This window comes from Rhizophagus irregularis, chromosome 14, assembly GCF_026210795.1.
Source record: "Rhizophagus irregularis chromosome 14, complete sequence".
Classification (NCBI taxonomy): Eukaryota; Fungi; Glomeromycota; class Glomeromycetes; order Glomerales; family Glomeraceae; genus Rhizophagus; species Rhizophagus irregularis.
In genome coordinates this window covers 4,679,797-4,696,761 of record NC_089442.1, presented here as the reverse complement: position 1 = coordinate 4,696,761, position 16,965 = coordinate 4,679,797, and the positions used below count along the sequence as shown (strand labels likewise).

General features: G+C 25.6%; 3 protein-coding genes across 3 annotated transcripts; 1 reads left to right on the top strand and 2 right to left on the bottom strand.

Annotated features, from left to right (window-relative positions):
- Positions 1 to 3,573: 3,573 nt before the first annotated feature.
- On the top strand, positions 3,574 to 5,609 carry OCT59_006698 (uncharacterized protein; the record flags this gene model as incomplete). Its single annotated transcript, XM_025330384.2, has 5 exons — positions 3,574 to 3,823; positions 3,909 to 4,031; positions 4,111 to 4,173; positions 4,401 to 4,962; positions 5,048 to 5,609. The coding sequence occupies 5 exons, from the start codon at positions 3,574 to 3,576 to the stop codon at positions 5,607 to 5,609; spliced, it is 1,560 nt and encodes a 519-aa protein (XP_025177964.1).
- Positions 5,610 to 5,656: 47 nt separating this feature from the next.
- Positions 5,657 to 11,686, bottom strand: OCT59_006697 (uncharacterized protein; the record flags this gene model as incomplete). Its single annotated transcript, XM_066141441.1, has 10 exons — positions 5,657 to 7,232; positions 7,327 to 9,327; positions 9,453 to 9,937; positions 10,040 to 10,198; positions 10,321 to 10,532; positions 10,612 to 10,714; positions 10,800 to 10,955; positions 11,040 to 11,105; positions 11,201 to 11,293; positions 11,464 to 11,686. 10 exons carry the CDS (start codon positions 11,684 to 11,686, stop codon positions 5,784 to 5,786), a joined length of 4,947 nt encoding a protein of 1,648 aa, XP_065998228.1. The 3' UTR covers positions 5,657 to 5,783.
- A 1,773-nt stretch (positions 11,687 to 13,459) lies between these two features.
- On the bottom strand, positions 13,460 to 13,711 carry OCT59_006696 (uncharacterized protein; the record flags this gene model as incomplete). Its single annotated transcript, XM_066141440.1, has 1 exon — positions 13,460 to 13,711. The coding sequence occupies one exon, from the start codon at positions 13,709 to 13,711 to the stop codon at positions 13,460 to 13,462; it is 252 nt and encodes an 83-aa protein (XP_065998227.1).
- Positions 13,712 to 16,965: the final 3,254 nt, after the last annotated feature.

Sequence of the window (16,965 nt, the reverse complement as noted above, 5' to 3'; positions counted from 1 at the left end):
TAAAAAATTTGAAATTTGAAATAATTCTTTAAATTATTTTAAACTAATTTTAATTTAAAATAATTTTAAATTCATTAGTTTAAAAAGTAATTTTAATATTATAAATTATAACTAAATTTATTTTGATAATTATAAAAAAAATATAATTAATTATAAATTATTTTTGATTACCTGACGTTGAAGATAGGGCCTTATGTCTAAGATGGTGACCTGTTTCTAAACAAAGTCTACTTACGGAGTCAAACGATTACTCGACAGTGCACATGTGAAATACTATATGTATGACGAGTGGTTTGTAGTTTAATTATATTAGAGTAGATATTATTAGAACTTATTTTATATATAGTTTCTTCTAATTTGTTTTTTTTACTTTAATAAAACTGCAAATGTGCTGCAGAAAAAAAAAAAATTATAAATTATTTTATTTTTTGCTTTTTATTTCTAATTTTTTTCTTTCTTTTAGTTTTTAGATTCTTTAGTTTTATGATAAAAGTTAAAAGTACAATTTGTTTTACTTTTTATTTTATTTTTATTTTTATCTTTTATTTCTAAAAAAAAAAATAAATCTATTTACTTTAATTAAATAAAAAAATATATTTTTTAATTATTTATAATGAATATTTATTTTATAATAATAAATAAAGTATAAGTTTTTTTTAATAAAATTACAAATTATCTTTAAAAAAAAAAGGACAAGAAAAATCTATAAATTTTTTAAAAAATTAAAATTAAATAAAGAAGAAATTTTATTATATCCAGAAATTTCAATTGAAGCAAGATGATAGACTGTGGAATATTTATTAAATCAAGTAGTTAATACATTTTTTATTTTATGTCAAGTGGGCAAGTAGTTAATACATGTACATGATAATATTTATAATGAAATAAAAATGCATATCACATGATCTGAATTCTGAAAATGATTGGTCGATATCAAATCACATGATTGATTATAAATTGTAAGTAAAAGTTTTTAAAAATTTCTTTTTAATAAATCTGATTAGATTAAGTTATTTGAGGTTTGATTGTATAAGTAACGTACTGTAATTATACTATAGTTAAGTTGAATAAATAGTTTTTATTTAATACTTATAGCAATAAGCTTTTTACTTATTTCACAATAATTTCATTTTACTATTTAATGCAAAATATTAATATAATTATTTCGTATAGTAAACCTGGTTAAAATTATTAAATTCATTCTTATTGTACAGTTTAAAGGTCACATAATTTTTTTTATAATGAAGTCCAATTTATCGTATACTTAAAATTGCAAAAATATTTTAACAGCTTTAATTACTGAGAATTGTATCGAAATTATCCGGTTTTTTCTGGAACGATGATTTTCATCAGATAACCTTAATGTGGTGATACTGCCAAAATATAATTAATAATTATGAGTTAGGTTATTTGATAATCATGAGCGGTTTAAAAGTTTCTTTATTAGAATAAAAATGCAAAATACAGTTTGACAACATCAATATCTTAAAATTCGGATTACATGATAATAATGAAATTATATGTTGCTATTTGCAAATACCAGAGGTTGCGTACTTCTTTTGTTTCTTATTATAGTTAAATTACTTTAGCTTTCGAATAATCGATTTTATTTTTAAAGGTTACCGTGTTTGTATATGGTAACAATATTTTGTACTGCAGCCTAAATTATTTACACACAATGGTATGGCTTGACGCCATTACAGATCATTTTTCGAATTATGGCAACTTTGCTTTAACGGTCGAATTATAACGCTAGATATATATTTAATGTTATTATATTCGCGTTTGTGTTTTTTTTTATTATTTAATGTATGAAATAATTCTTTAACATTTCTTCCGTTGCACAAATAAAGAAACATGATATTGATCATTAGACTTAAAAAAGAAAATTGGCATTTTTTTTTTTAAAGTTATTTTGCGTAATTATTTTGCTTTTTCGTAGCACGTAATATTCACAGACGACTTTTTCCTTAAGGCAGCATTAATGAAACACTTTAATCTTCCCAATTAGAATAGTCGATTGATAATTTTATTCAAACTTAGAAAGATTCCTAAAAAGTTTTAATTGTTTTCAATTCAATACGATACATGTAACGTAGTTTTAATTATTTCATTTCACACATTTCAAAACATTTCCATGCCTTTTTTATTTCTTCTGAAATATTTACTCGATTAAGGTATTCCGCTAATCATTCATTATTTGTTTACCAATTTTAAATTATTTGTATATTATTATTATTTATTAATTTTAGCCAAATTTCTTTGTTTCTTTAGTTGATAAGCTTTGCCTTCTCAAAATACAAAACTCGTTCAGCTCAATCATAATTCAAAAAAAAAATCTAAAAAGAAATCTAGTTGTCCAATTAGCATTGTACAAAATTTATGGCGCAATTAATACAAACAATATTAAACATGGTCCTTAAAATTCTGAGACCTTTGCGTGAAACGTTCAAGTTCTTTGGTTAATTAAAAACATGTGCTTGAGAAACGCCACACATAAATTTGCCATTGCTGATCAAAAAACATACTGTAAATCCGGTTTAAAGATTTATTCTATTTTGTAACCTCGGTTAAAGATTTCTTCTATCTTATAATCTCGGTTAAAGATTCTTCTATCTCGTGTGATTAAACGAATATTTTGTATACATTGACGATGGTGACATAAATTATGATAAAAGGGTATCGTGATATTCAAACATTTTTAAGTCTTACTAAATTTAAACATATAGAATGTTTGGTTGCTTGTAGAATGTTCAATCTAGATAATAATAATAACCGATATTGTGCGGCTTCTTCTTAGTTTTTTACGTCATTAATTAATTTCTATACGTCCATCTCTACGTATTTATTTGATTTTGTATCGCATAACCCTTAAAAAAAAGGTGATTTAATCAATAAAAATTTAAATGTTACAATAATAATAAGGAAAAAATTTCAATAAGTTCCACCCAAAAAAGAAAATTTTTCTTTAAGTCGTATATAATTATATGCATATTGGATTTTTTATGTATTACAAACTTATAATATTTGATGCATGGATAAATTATAAATGAAAACTATCTATTTATATTCTGTGTTCGTGTAAAATTTTCTACTCTTTTACTTGTTACAGATAGCATCAAAATGCTTAGATACTAACCGATATGAGACATTTTAAATGAAGGTCACAAAAAACAAACAATTCAATATATATTTATTCATTGAATAAAAATTTTTGCATATTTATTTTGATCACAAAAGTGAAATTTTATACATCACTTCTTGTTAAAAGTATATTTATCCCATCTTTACTTTCATATAGTCTCTTTCATCATTTCGATTTATTAATTATAATTATTAATTATTATTATTATCCAATTAATGAAAGTATTCATTCTTTTAAGTCGATAGTTCATTTAATAATTTTAATAAACATTAAGCAGCATTCATTCATTCATAAAAAAAGCATCATTTTTACATTTTCATATAAATTTATAAACGACTCATGATATTGTAAAAAAAAAAAGAAAAAAAAAGTGTGTTCGTTGGTAGGAAAAAGGAAAAAAAAGCGTTTATTTAAATATTAGCATATAAATGGTTCAACTAATAAATAATTTTACCTTAGCATGTGTGGAATCACATCAAAATGTTAAAGCACAATTAGAATGTGTATGTGATTTTCGAATAAACGAAAATAATTGTTTAGAATCTTATTTATTAAGGACGGGAAGTTGGATTCTAATTCCTTATGCCTCATTTATTGCTGTAACTTCTATAATATTTTTATGGTATAGGATATATTATAAAGGACAATCTTTATTATTTCCACCTTCAAGAGAAAGAGGTAATTAAATAAAGTATATATATATATATGCTATCAAAGATCTTTATTAAATTTGAAAAGCATTAACGTTTAAAAAAATACGCAGGTATTATACGTCCAAGACCTCATGATGCATTTCATTTAGTAACACTCACTTTCAGTATATTACATGTCATTCGTCAAATTTTTTTAATAAGAGGAGCATATTCAAGTTCAATATGGGCGGAAAGTAAGTTATATACTACATATAATACATATAATATGTCTTTTTATCAGTCAGTTATACTTACATTTAATTAACTTTTCAGTTGTGGATGATCTACCAAGACAAACATCGTTTTCATTTTCGATATTATATCTTGTTGGAATCAGTGAGTTAATTAATAATAAGAATGTTACAATTTGAAATTCTGTTTAACGTAGGGTGAATATTTAACATGGGGGTGAACATGGGATGAATATTTAACGTGTGGGGAGGTGATATTTGAAGTTACAGAATTTTAAATTATGACGTAAAATTTTATTGTCCCGTGAAATTTCACGTGAAATGTCACGTTATAAAATTTTAACGTTTTTTATTATTCTTCTTTTTTACTAGTATATTCAATACCTACATTGGAACCTGCAAGAATTGATTATTATAGACGATATATACCGAATAAATATTTAATTGATATCGGAGCAACATTCTTAATGATTGGACCATATATAGTTAATACACCAATATCATATTATATTGGATATTATGCGGATATTGAAGAAATTCCGTATATATCTATTAAATTATTTACAACAAAATATTTAATTTGGATTTTTTGGTTAACAACATATTTAACAATATTATTATATTTTTGGCATAGATTAAATTCTTTATTAAAATATCATATGAATGATTTAAAAGAAATATCAGATAAACCAAATGGTGATTTCACTTTACAATGGAAGCGTGAAACTTTAAAAGTTGCTTCCATAAATTTATTTACAGTTGTTATGGTTTTCGTATTCCTTGGATTTCTTTTTATAATAATTTATTTTATTTTTGGAATTTCTTATAAATCATCATTTAAAAATAATGATTCAATTAATGTTGTTTATTTTATTATTTGGAATTTTGTTGAACCTATTAGTCTTCAAATAGCTCAATTCATAATCATATACAAGTAAGCATTATTATTTATATACTGCATATATGTAATTTTTTTTTTTTGGTATAAATTACTAATTCATTTATTTATAATTATTTAGTGCTGTAAGACCAACTCAAAGTAATGCTCCATTTGGTAGAATGATGAGTGTTGTCAGAAGGCCAATATCAACGGAAATGTCGTCAAAATCACGAAGTATTCAAAAAATTGGATTCTCATCATTTTCTGAGAGACCAAGGTCAGAATCACCATCATCATCGAAGAGATCAAAGAGATCAAAGAGAACACTTCCTGAAATACAAACACAAACAAAGTCAATAATTGTACATGATGATCATCCATTACCAACTCCATTCACACCTTACACATCAGGATGGGATGAATTGTTATTTTATGATAATTTAGGAGATTTTTTATCTGGAGAAATTCCAATTGAACAACATCAAATTACACATCATAGATCTGATTCAAGTATTGATATTTCAAGTTTGGCTTCTACAACTTATTTTTCTACAACTCAAAGTGTGCATAGTAAAAATGATTCCGTTTCCGTTTATAGTTTTTCAAATAATAGTAAAAGATTGACCCCGATTAATGGAACTGGAACTGGAAATAATGAAATTTTGAATAAAAGTTCGAATCATTCATTTTCACATTATTGATTATTAGTATAAGATATAAAGTTAAAAATTTAAAAATGATAAATTTATTATGTTACTTAATGTACTTTGTTTTTATTGATATAATAATGTAAAAGTTTTAAATAGATTTGTATTATTTTTAATAAATAATTAATCAAATCTAAAAACTAATGTACCAAATGTCTGAATTGAATTTTATTCCTCTTTTAATGAGCTTGAACTAATTTTATTTCGTATTATAGGTCCGACTAAAGCGGGACTTCCCTCCCTTATATTGTCTTCAATCCCTCTATAAGTATCAGCGACATTTTCCATTTGATCTAATAATATTGCGAATTTATTTTCTGATTCATTTACATTTTTTTTTAATACTAAATTATTCTTCTCAAGATTTTCGTTTGATTCTAAATATACTGAAATTTTTTGTTCTAGTAATTTCTTTTCTTTTTCCCATTCTTCACCTTGATTTTCTTCCGTTGATAAATTTTCTTCCTTTGACAAATTTTCTTCTTTTGACAGATTTTCTTCTTTTGACAAATTTTCTTCCTTTGACAAATTTTCTTCCACTAATTTTTCTTCTTTTTCTTCCTGTTTAACTTCGACCGCTTTTTTTATTAATTCATTTTTTAAATTATCTTCTTTCGGTCCTGTTTCTAAAGTTCGTTTTAATAACATTTCATTCGATTTTTTCAATATTTCATTTTGTTTTCTCAAAGATTCGTAAATTCTCCTCAAAGCTTCATAACCTTGATCCATTAAACTTTTTTCATCTTGTGCAAGATTAATTTTGGTCTCTAAATCCTGGATTTTTTGATGAAGAAATTCTTTCTCTTGCTCATAATACATTTGTTGTTCTCCCAATTGTTGATCCGCATATTCTTGTAATATGGAATTTCTAATATTAGAGTGAGAATTCATCGAATTTTGTAATTCTTTAAGTCTATTTTCTAATGTTTCATTATGACTTCCAACATTAATTAATTTTTCATTTAATTTTTCCATTTCTAATTTACTTTGTATTAATTCTTCCCTCATTTGATTTAATACTTGTTCCGCATTTGTAGTACATTCTACAGCTGTTTGATAATCCGATTCAACTTGACTTAATCTATTTTTTATATCAACAAGTTGTTCTTGTGATTTCACCGTCGTACTTTCTACCGATTTTAATTTATTTTCTAATCCTTTAGCTGAATTATTTTTAGATAAAGTTCCTTGAGCATATCTTACAGTTTCTTTATATTTTGATAAAGAAGCTCGTAATTCTTTATGCGCAGTTTCATGAAGTGCTTCTAATTCATCACAACGAGCTGCAATTTCTTTAAACCGTGATGATATAATTCCTTTCTCATCTGGTTCAATATTTAATTTATCTGAAATAACTTCTCGAATAAATTCAATTTTATTTTTTGCATCTTCAACTTCTTGACTTGTTTTTTCTAATCTTTGCGTTTTTTCATTTAATCGTTGTTTTATTTCTTCAACATCAATCGCCGTTCTTGCTAATCTCTCAGTTTCATATTCATTCATTAAAGCAGCAAACTTGGCTTTAAAATATGCTGTTTCTTCCAATGATGCAGTATATAACCTTTCAAAATCTGAAATCTTTTGTGATGCCACTCTTTCTTGATATGCAATAGTTTCCTAAATAAAAAGAAAAAAAACGGTTAAAAAAAAAATATTAAAAAACTTTTCTTGATAAAAGTTCAGTGAACTAAAAACTTCTTTTTGTACTAACCTTTGCTTTTTGTAATTGTTGACTTAATTTAATAATAGCTTCAATAACTTTGAATTTTTCGGATCCAGGTTTTCCAATATCAGTAAATTCATTAATATCAATAATATTTTCCAAATCCTCATTATTATCATCACTAAAACTAAATGTTGGTATATAACCAGCTTTTCTTGCCAAATCAATTTCAGCTTGATATAATTTTTCACGTTTTCTTAATTCAGATATTTTAAAATCTGCATCAGATAATCTTTCTAAGAAATTTTCTCGTTCTAAAGAAGATAATTGAGTTGTTGGATAAGGTCCACCCTCTGAACTTGTTATGGAAATTTTCCTTTCATAACTTTTTGAAGAAATTGAAGAAGGTGTGGTTAAATCTTTTTCTTCAATTTGTTTAATCTTATTATGTTCTATTGGTTTTGTATCAATTATTAGAGGTTCCGATTGTAAACGACGTCTTGGTGGACGAACAGGAGGTGGTTTGCTTGCTTCATAGTAAACTTGTTGAGGTGGTACATTTTGAATTGATGGTGAAGACGTAGGAATTTCTTCTGATTTAACCAAAGTAATTTCTTGCGATTTATCTGAAACAATTTCTCGTGATTTATCAGAAGAAATTTCTTGCGATTTATCAGAAGCAATTTCTTCTTGAGATTTATCAGAAGCAATTTCTTCTTGCGATTTATCTGAAGCAATGTCTTCTTGCGAATTATCTGAAGCGATTTCTTCTTGCGATTTATCTGAAGCAATTTCTTCTTGCGAATTATCTGAAGCGATTTCTTCTTGCGAATTATCTGAAGCAATTTCTTCTTGCGATCTATCAGAAGAAATTTCTTCTGAAATAATTTCTTGTTCTTCCTGTGATTTAGTCCCGGCAATTTCTTCTTGCAATTTAGTCACGGAAATTTCTTCTGGCGATTTAGTCAAAATGGTTTCTTCTTGTGATTCAGTCAAGATGATTTGCGATTTAGTTGAAACAGAATTAACTTCCTCCTGTGATTTGGCCAAAATAACCTTTTCCTTTGACTTAGCAGAAGTAACTTTATCTTTTGACTTAGCAGAAGTAGCCTTCTCCTGTGATTTAGAAGTAGCCTTTTCCTGTGATTTAGAAGTAGCCTTTTCTTGCGATTTAGAAGTAGCCTTTTCTTGCGATTTAGAAGTAGCCTTTTCCTGTGATTTAGAAGAAGTAACCTTATCCTTTGATTTAGCAGAAGTAGCCTTTTCCTGTGATTTAGAAGTAGCCTTTTCTTGTGATTTAGCAGAAGCAGCTTTTTCCTGTGATTTAGTAGAAGTAACCCTCTCCTGTGATTTGGCCGAAGAAACTTTCTCCTGTGTTTTAGTTGAAGTAACTTTTTCTTGTGATTTTGCTAAAGTAACTTTTTCCTGTGATTTTGTTAAAGTAACTTCTTTTTCTTGTGATTTAGTTGAAGTAACTTTCTCCCGTGATTTTGTTAAAGTAACTTCCTTTTCTTGTGATTTAGTTGAAGTAACTTCCTCCTTTGATTTAACCCCTTCTTGTGATTTAGCCAAAGTCACATCCTGTTCTTGTGATTTAGTCGAAATAATTTCCTCTTTTGATTTGGTCGAGATAACTTCTTCTTTCGATTTAATTTCTTCTTGTGATTTAGTTGAAATAACCTCCTCTTGTGATTTAGCCAAAATAACAGCTGCTTCTTGTGATTTAGTTGAAATTGCTTCTCCTAATTTAATTGAAGTGATTTCATCATTAGTAGGGATTTGAAGTTCAGGTTGAGAAGGATTGATCGGAGAAGAATTGTTGTTAGAATTATCATTCGCTAATTTAACTTTACTCCTCTTTTCCAATTGTCTTGCACCTTTCGGTCTAAGACTTGGACTTGATAAAGATCGAACAGAACGAACTGTATCAACACTATTTTGTCTTTGTAAAATACTTTTTTCGGCAGAAAATCTTTTCAAGACTTTTGTTGATTCAGGTATTTCATCCTCATTTTCAGTATCAATTTGTATAGAAGGAGGTATTATATTCTTTTGTTTAATATCAACTGATGGATTTTCTAAAGAGATCACATTTTCAATTTTATTATCTTGAATATTATTTTTTATTTCTTTTTCTGTAAATATATCTTTTTTAGGAGTAACTTTTTTTTTACTTTTTCATTTGTATTTGATGATTTTTTTGATTCAATTATTGAAGGTCTAGAATTATTATTATTATTATTATTATTATTATTATTAATATTAATGTCTTTTTCTAAATTTTTTGAATGACGCTTATTTCCACCAGATTTTCCACGTGGTGCTGTTGTTGTTGCTGATGGTACCGTTAGTGATGATGATGATAACGACATTATTGATAGAGGCATCATTGAAATATCAAGATTACCAAAATTACGAGAATTTGGTCTTGATGGAGGTCTTGATGAAGCTCTAGAAGAAGGATTCCTTACATCAGGATTTCTTGCTTTTAATTCAATTTTACTATTAAAATTTTCAAAAGTAATCTCCCTTTCATTATTAGTTAATGGTGGTTGACGTAACTTTGGAAGTGGTTTATGTTTAGGAAATGTAGATAAAACCATTTGTAATTGTGATTGATTTGATTCTGGATCTGTATCAATAGGATATTTTATTTTAGCTGAGAGAGAGAGAAGAGAAAAGTTAATTAATATATTAATATCAATATTTGAAAAATTCTTGTCATAAAAAAAAAGAAATAAAAATAATTAATTATAATTACAAGTATCTAAAATATGAATAATTCCATCTTCATCTGGTTTAGTTGAATTTGTTGATGTACCACCAAATACCATAACTATATTTTTTGATGATGATACAGTTAACCAATATCTAGGACCAGGTGAAGGACCCATCTTTTGAAACATATACCATCTCTCATCTTTTTAATTAATTAAATTATAAATTGTATATAAAATTTAAATATATTTATAAAAAAAAGGAGTGTGAGTTGAATTAATGAAAAAACAAAAAACGCTTATTAAAGAAAATGAAAATACATACTATTTATTCCATAAGCTGCTAGATCAGATAATTCTTTACCATCTCTTGTTCTTCCACCAAAAATATATATAACATCATTAGCTAAAGCTGCACCATGACTTTCGCGTGGTACAGGAGCAAAATTATCACAAATTAATTCTACCCATTCTCTTGTTTCTATATCATAATACCATATATCATTAAAACATCTTTCTCCATCTGTTCCGCCAAATCTTTGTAAAAAAAAAAACAAAAATTATTTAGAATATGAACGATTAATAAAAGAAAAAAAAAAGTAAAATAATTTTTTACATGTATATTCTTCCTTTATAAGCGCAAGATATATGGCCTGTTCTTCCAGGAGGAGGATCATTTATTGGATCAATAAATTCCCAACAACCTTCGTTTAAATCAACTATAAGAGAATGATAAAAAAAAACGTGAATTTTCATATAGATCATATATAAAAAATCAATAATGATCAAAATCTTTCAACTTACGAAATTTTGTATCAAATGCTACCAAATCACTTAAATAACAATCATCTATACAACCTCCAAACACGTACATTATAGAACCTATTAAAACAGATGAATGACCATATCTTCCTAGAGGTGTGACCCCTTTTATGGAAGGTCTTGTCCATTCTTTCGTTCCTAATTTCAAAAAAAAAAAAATGTTAAAAACCGTAAAAAAAAAAACCTTTATTAATTAAAAAAAAATCTTTTTTAAAATATTACCTATGTTTAAAACATATAAATTATAATCTGGTTTTTCTTCAAGGTTTTCAAGTTTTCCTCCAAACACTTTTTTTGAAATTAAAAAAAAAAAAAAAAAAATTTTTATTAAATTAATCATGAGACGACTGATTAGATTAAGTAAGTACACGAATTTTGCTTACCTACTAAATTTTGTCCCACACGTACGTGTGTGTGTCCACTACGAGGTGATGGTATATTTCCTGTTGTTTTAACGATTTGGACATTATATTTATCTAGGAAAAATAAGAAAAATATAAAGAGATATAATATAAAATCATATATATAAAATTAAATTATATATAATAAAATTATATATTATATATAATTGAATAATTAATAACTGGTATTTTTTGTTTTTTTTAAAAAAAAAAAAATTGAGTTTTTTTGACATAAAAAAAATTACCGGTATCTAATAAAAATACATGATTATTAACTTTTTCACATGATATTCCACCAAAGAAATATAATTCATTTTTAACAGCATTTATACATGAAGAATGACCATATCTTGGAAAAAGATTTCTATAATGTTCAGATAATTTAATTTTTGCCCAAGGAAAAATTGGATTATTAATAAGGGGTCTTGATCTTGTTGAAGATATTGAGTGAGTGGTTAAAACGCTCATAATTTTAAAGTTTTTATTTTATTTTTTTTAAAAAAAAAAATTACTGTTTTTAATTATAAAAAGAATATAAAGATGGTTAAAAAAAAAAAAATTTTTTTTTTTTTTTTTTAAAAAAGAAAAAAAAGAAGACGAAACATCAAAACTTTTTTTTTTTAAGGTTTTTATTTATCTGAAATTTTTGATTTCTTTTATTTTTTTTATTTTTTTGATTAAATAAGGAAAATGATAATTAAAATAGGAAAATATCTATAAAAAAAAAAATAATAAATATTCCGTTATTTCTTTAATGCATATAAATATAATTAATATCATGCAAATAAAAAATCAATTCCATGGAATTACTTCATAAAGAAACTGCTTTGAAACAAACCAGTAATCAAACCTCACAGTCTTCTTCTTTTGAGATAAAGAAATGTATAATGATGTAATTTTACATATATGCATCAAGTTTCATTTTGACAAAACAATGAAAAATAACTGAAAAAGAAAAAAAGATTTTTTTTTTTTTTCGTTATTTATTTTTAAAAATAAAGTTTTATTATTAACTATTACATTGTTTATATCCCAGGTGTTCATGTCTTACTTTCAAAATGTTAGAGACTGTACTCAATTTGGTTTAGAGAAACTATTTTTTACTTAAGTTCAAAATTTCCTTATAAATCAATTTGAATAATAAGTTCACGGGTGCGAAGATCGATTTTTAATAATAATTGTAATCGTGGTATTTCCTTATTAATCATTTGTATAAAGCAATAATGACCAAGTTATTATTGAAGATAACTAATTATAGATATATTCTGTATCTATGAGAATCATAAAAAAAGAATTCTTATTCTATCATTATAATCGTTATCAATCAATTAATTAAAGAATGATATCGAAATTAATGAATGTTTACCAGCTTATAAAAAAAAATCTTAAATATTTTTAGGGGTTGAAATTTAAGAAATTATTAAAATATTTTTTAGGGGTTGGAGATTGGGGCTGAATTTAAAATATTTTTTAGGGGTTGAAATTTAAGAAATTATGTTATTTATCATAAGTTAAGGAAGTAAAAAAAGAAATAATTCAAGTTATTAAACGAATTAGGGCAAGGTCCAGTTCCTTCGGCAGTTTCCTCTCAAAAAACGTAATTAGCTCTTTTTTTTTTTATCAAATATAATAATATAATGATTACGCGTTTAAATTATATCGAATAATACGTAAAATAATAGTTGTGCCGTTGTGCGTTAAAAAAGGATAATCAAACGAATTAGGTAGTAAATTAAAAATAATAAATCGAAGTTTGGTGGTTCGTATATATAATAAATTTTCGTTCAAAGAAATTGCTCAAAATTCAAGTCGCTACCCAAAATTAAAAAAAATTAATTAGTAAATATATAATAAATATTTTAAGACCTTTCCAACAATCATCATAAAAATTGTTCTATTAATTATGAACTATGTTATACCATTTTGAAACCCCGGACTCTTATACAAATATACTATAATAGGAAATGCTATAAAGAACGCTATACGATCGTTCACTTTCAGTTTAAGTGGGCAAAATTAACCTATCCACATTTTTGGGTAAAGTGATTTGGGGGGAACACAATAATCCCAATAAATTAATTTTGGGTAAATTTAATTAATAATTATTTCTGCTTGTGCGACCAATTTTTGATTTTTAACGTCCCCAAAGGAAAAATAATCTATTTGTAAGATGATTGTTGGAATAAAAATATGTTTAACTTTTTTTTTATTTTTACCTTTTTTTTTTGCGAACTTGGAAAATTAATTAACTTCCTTCTTTTCATTTATTTGCTTTTTCTGATTCAACAAAGCTATAATGGTTGATTTTTCGGTTGTGGTCAACAAATCGTTTTGTATAATCGACCTACAAGCAGCGTTCCAGTCTGCATCATTTACCCCAAAGGCTACGGCTACAGCTTCACGAACGGCAAGAGCGATAATTCTAGTGCGACTTTTATCGTCTTCGTATCCTTCAATTTCATCTTTCTTGTTAGCTGAACCGGAACTTTCCATCGTCAATTTTGACGAACAAAAAAAAAAAGAAAAGAAAAATATAGATCAAAGATATTTAAGGATTCTTTTTAGGTATTTTTGTATTAAAGAAATATATTTTTTATTAAAAGAAATATATATATATATATTAAATCATTTTTTTTTTATTTGTAATTGTTATTATTATTATAATAATATTATTATTAGATACGACATATGTAAAACATATCATCTTAATAATTTCACATTATTATTATTAGCGTTAAACAAAGAAACACAAATAATCTTACACTCACATTTTAAATTAGATGGATGTTATAAAAGATTTAAAAATAACGAAGAAAGTAATTTAAGGACACCGAATGATTAAAATATAATTCCTAAAAAAAAAAAGAGAGATGTTTTTTTTTAAATGATTAAGATGTGAATCATAAAGGAAAAGGATCACTTTCTTATATATACGAATTTTTTTTTAAAAAAAATGATGTATTTTTTTACCTTATTATTAATGAAATAAAAAAAATAGCTGGATCTAGACCGCTGTGTTATTATTGATTTGGTATATCTTTATTTTTGTCTGCATGCATGAGAACTTGTTAAGTCCGTATTTAGGATGGCGTTACTGTATGTATATGTATTACGTTTAAAACAATGTGTGAATCAATTTATCTTAAATTATCATTTACTTTTTCATATATATAATATCTATAATATTAATAATATTAATAATATTATAATATTATTTTAAAATATTTATATTATAAGTAATAAATTTCTCAATTTATATAATTTATATTATTCAGTTCATAATCATTTCGATAATTGATAATTCGGTTAAATTCATAAAAATAAAAAAGCGCGCGTATTTTGATATGGTGAGATTTAACACGTGTCTTCAATGTACAATGGATTGTCAAATTTTATACAATTCTTTCTATTGACCAATTTCATACATACCATACAACCTTTCAATTTTCAAGGTTAATAAGCTGCATTACATAAATACGCGTTGTAAAGAAAAAAAAATGTTAAAAACAATAAATTATGTTATATTGCATCTTCTTCATGAACCCTTTTTTGAAACTATTTGTCTCACTTGGAGTAAATATTTATTGTTGATGGCGTTTTTTGTTGCAAACAAATTATTCCTTTAATTTTTTAAATATTTTATCTTAGTTATATACATTTATATGTTGTGAAATGTAAATAACATCATTTACTTGAAATAGAGTTAATTGTTACGAACGTATCATATGATGAGTTTCAAAAGAATACACAATTTTAATTGCCGGTCGTATAAAAAAAAAAATAAAATTACATTATTATCATAAAAAATTCTCACGGAACAAAAAATTTCAAAAATTGGTTAATTGGCTTCCTTAAAAAAAGTTGTGCTACATATTTTTTGGTCACTAATTTTCCTACCTTATGAGCCATAAATTATTTACTGTAACATCCGAAAATTTTTGTTACTTAAATTTGTTTAAAACTAAAAAAAAAAATGATCAATCGTTTTATTAGTTATTAATGGTTAGGCGAACATCCCCGTAATGTCAATCCTCACGTGACTTCACATGAACTTTCATTGAAACAATATATGTCGATCTTATCCGAGAATTCGAAAATTAGAAGTAGAGTCCAGATTTGGAGTCATTTTTTTTTAAGTCATACGATATTCTTTGAACCATCTTTTTTTTTTTTAAAAAAAAAAAAGTCTTGGTGATTTCTATCCTAAAATTTAGAGCATATTAAATTAAATTTAATTTTAAACTTAACGGGAGTATAAATTTGGTTAATACTTGATGACATAATCGAGTTTCATATTTTTTCTGGAGCGACCTTGAAGTGTATTTTTGCGTCATACTCAAGTATTTCACACCTTATCTATTTTTTTCACGATTAGGCAGGGGTAGTTGGACAACCTTTATAACACAATATTACTTATTGTATCACGATCATTGATAAATCAACAACAAAAAATTCAGGAATTAAACACGTATTTTCCATTGACGTGAAACTCATTCTTTACTTTTTTAAAGTGAGATTATTTAATTTGTTCTTAAATGTACCACAATACTTCTGCTAGATCAAAATCAGATTCACCGAGTTAATAATCAGGTGTTCAATTGTGACCTGATACAGTACATATCTAGTATATGATTTAAAAAAAAAAATTAGTATTTTGGTCTTATTATTGTGATACAAGAGAAACTAGTAATAACAATTACACGATAACTAACAATAGCCCTATAGCTAGAATTTCTATTCGTAGAAAAGATGAAAGAATTTGTAGAAGAAAGAACTTGGTGATGTGCAAAAGGATTTAGAGAAGTCTCCTTATGATAAAAAAATATTTAAAATATTTTAAGAAAAAGTTAAAAATAGACCATAATTAGACTTTTTTTTTTTAAAAAAAAAAAAAGTTAGATATATATGGTTAGAGTATATCAAAATTTATTAATTATTATGTATGTATTTTTATTAATTTGGAGAACAAATAATAAGAGACAAATATATATTATTATACGTTTCAAATTCTGGTATATCTGATATTCCGATATTCCATGATTGCCTAACAATGATCGGCAGAGATCGGAGAAAAGTATAGTCTTTTTTTCGGGGAAAATCGGTAACAAATATGGCTGATTTACGTGTGTCACGTAGTGGGCTCAAACAAAATTCGCGTTAAGGCGGTAAAGCTATACAGTATACAGTGACACCTCTATATATATGTGCACTCACTATAAGTGCATGCACCATATAAATTCTCTTTAAGTGTACGGTGGACCTGGTTTCAACTTGTAAGAGCTCTTAATATTTTACTCTCTATAAATGCACATCCTCTCTAAGTGCACTTTCTACTATGGTCTCAAGGGATGTGCAGTGGGGTGCACTTAGAGAAGTGTCACTGTACTGCTATAGGATATAAAAACTACGAAACTACATTTTCATTGATTAAACTATGATGGCTTGTCAGTTATCCGAAATTTTGAAAAATTGCTTATTTATATTGTGTAACTTTATTTTTAAATGGTGATAACCATGGTTATATTCCGTGGAATTTTTATGGAATCCATAAAAATTCCATCAAAATTTTCCAATTTTTACTACTATTTATAATATCATTTAATATATTGTGGTTTATAAAATAAACCGATAAAAATATAGAAATGTACAGTCTATCATTTTATTGGTTTAGTTTCATTTGGCAATAATATCCAAAGTTTGTATATATGGTACTATAATTACTGTAATTACTGCTGTGTACTGTAATT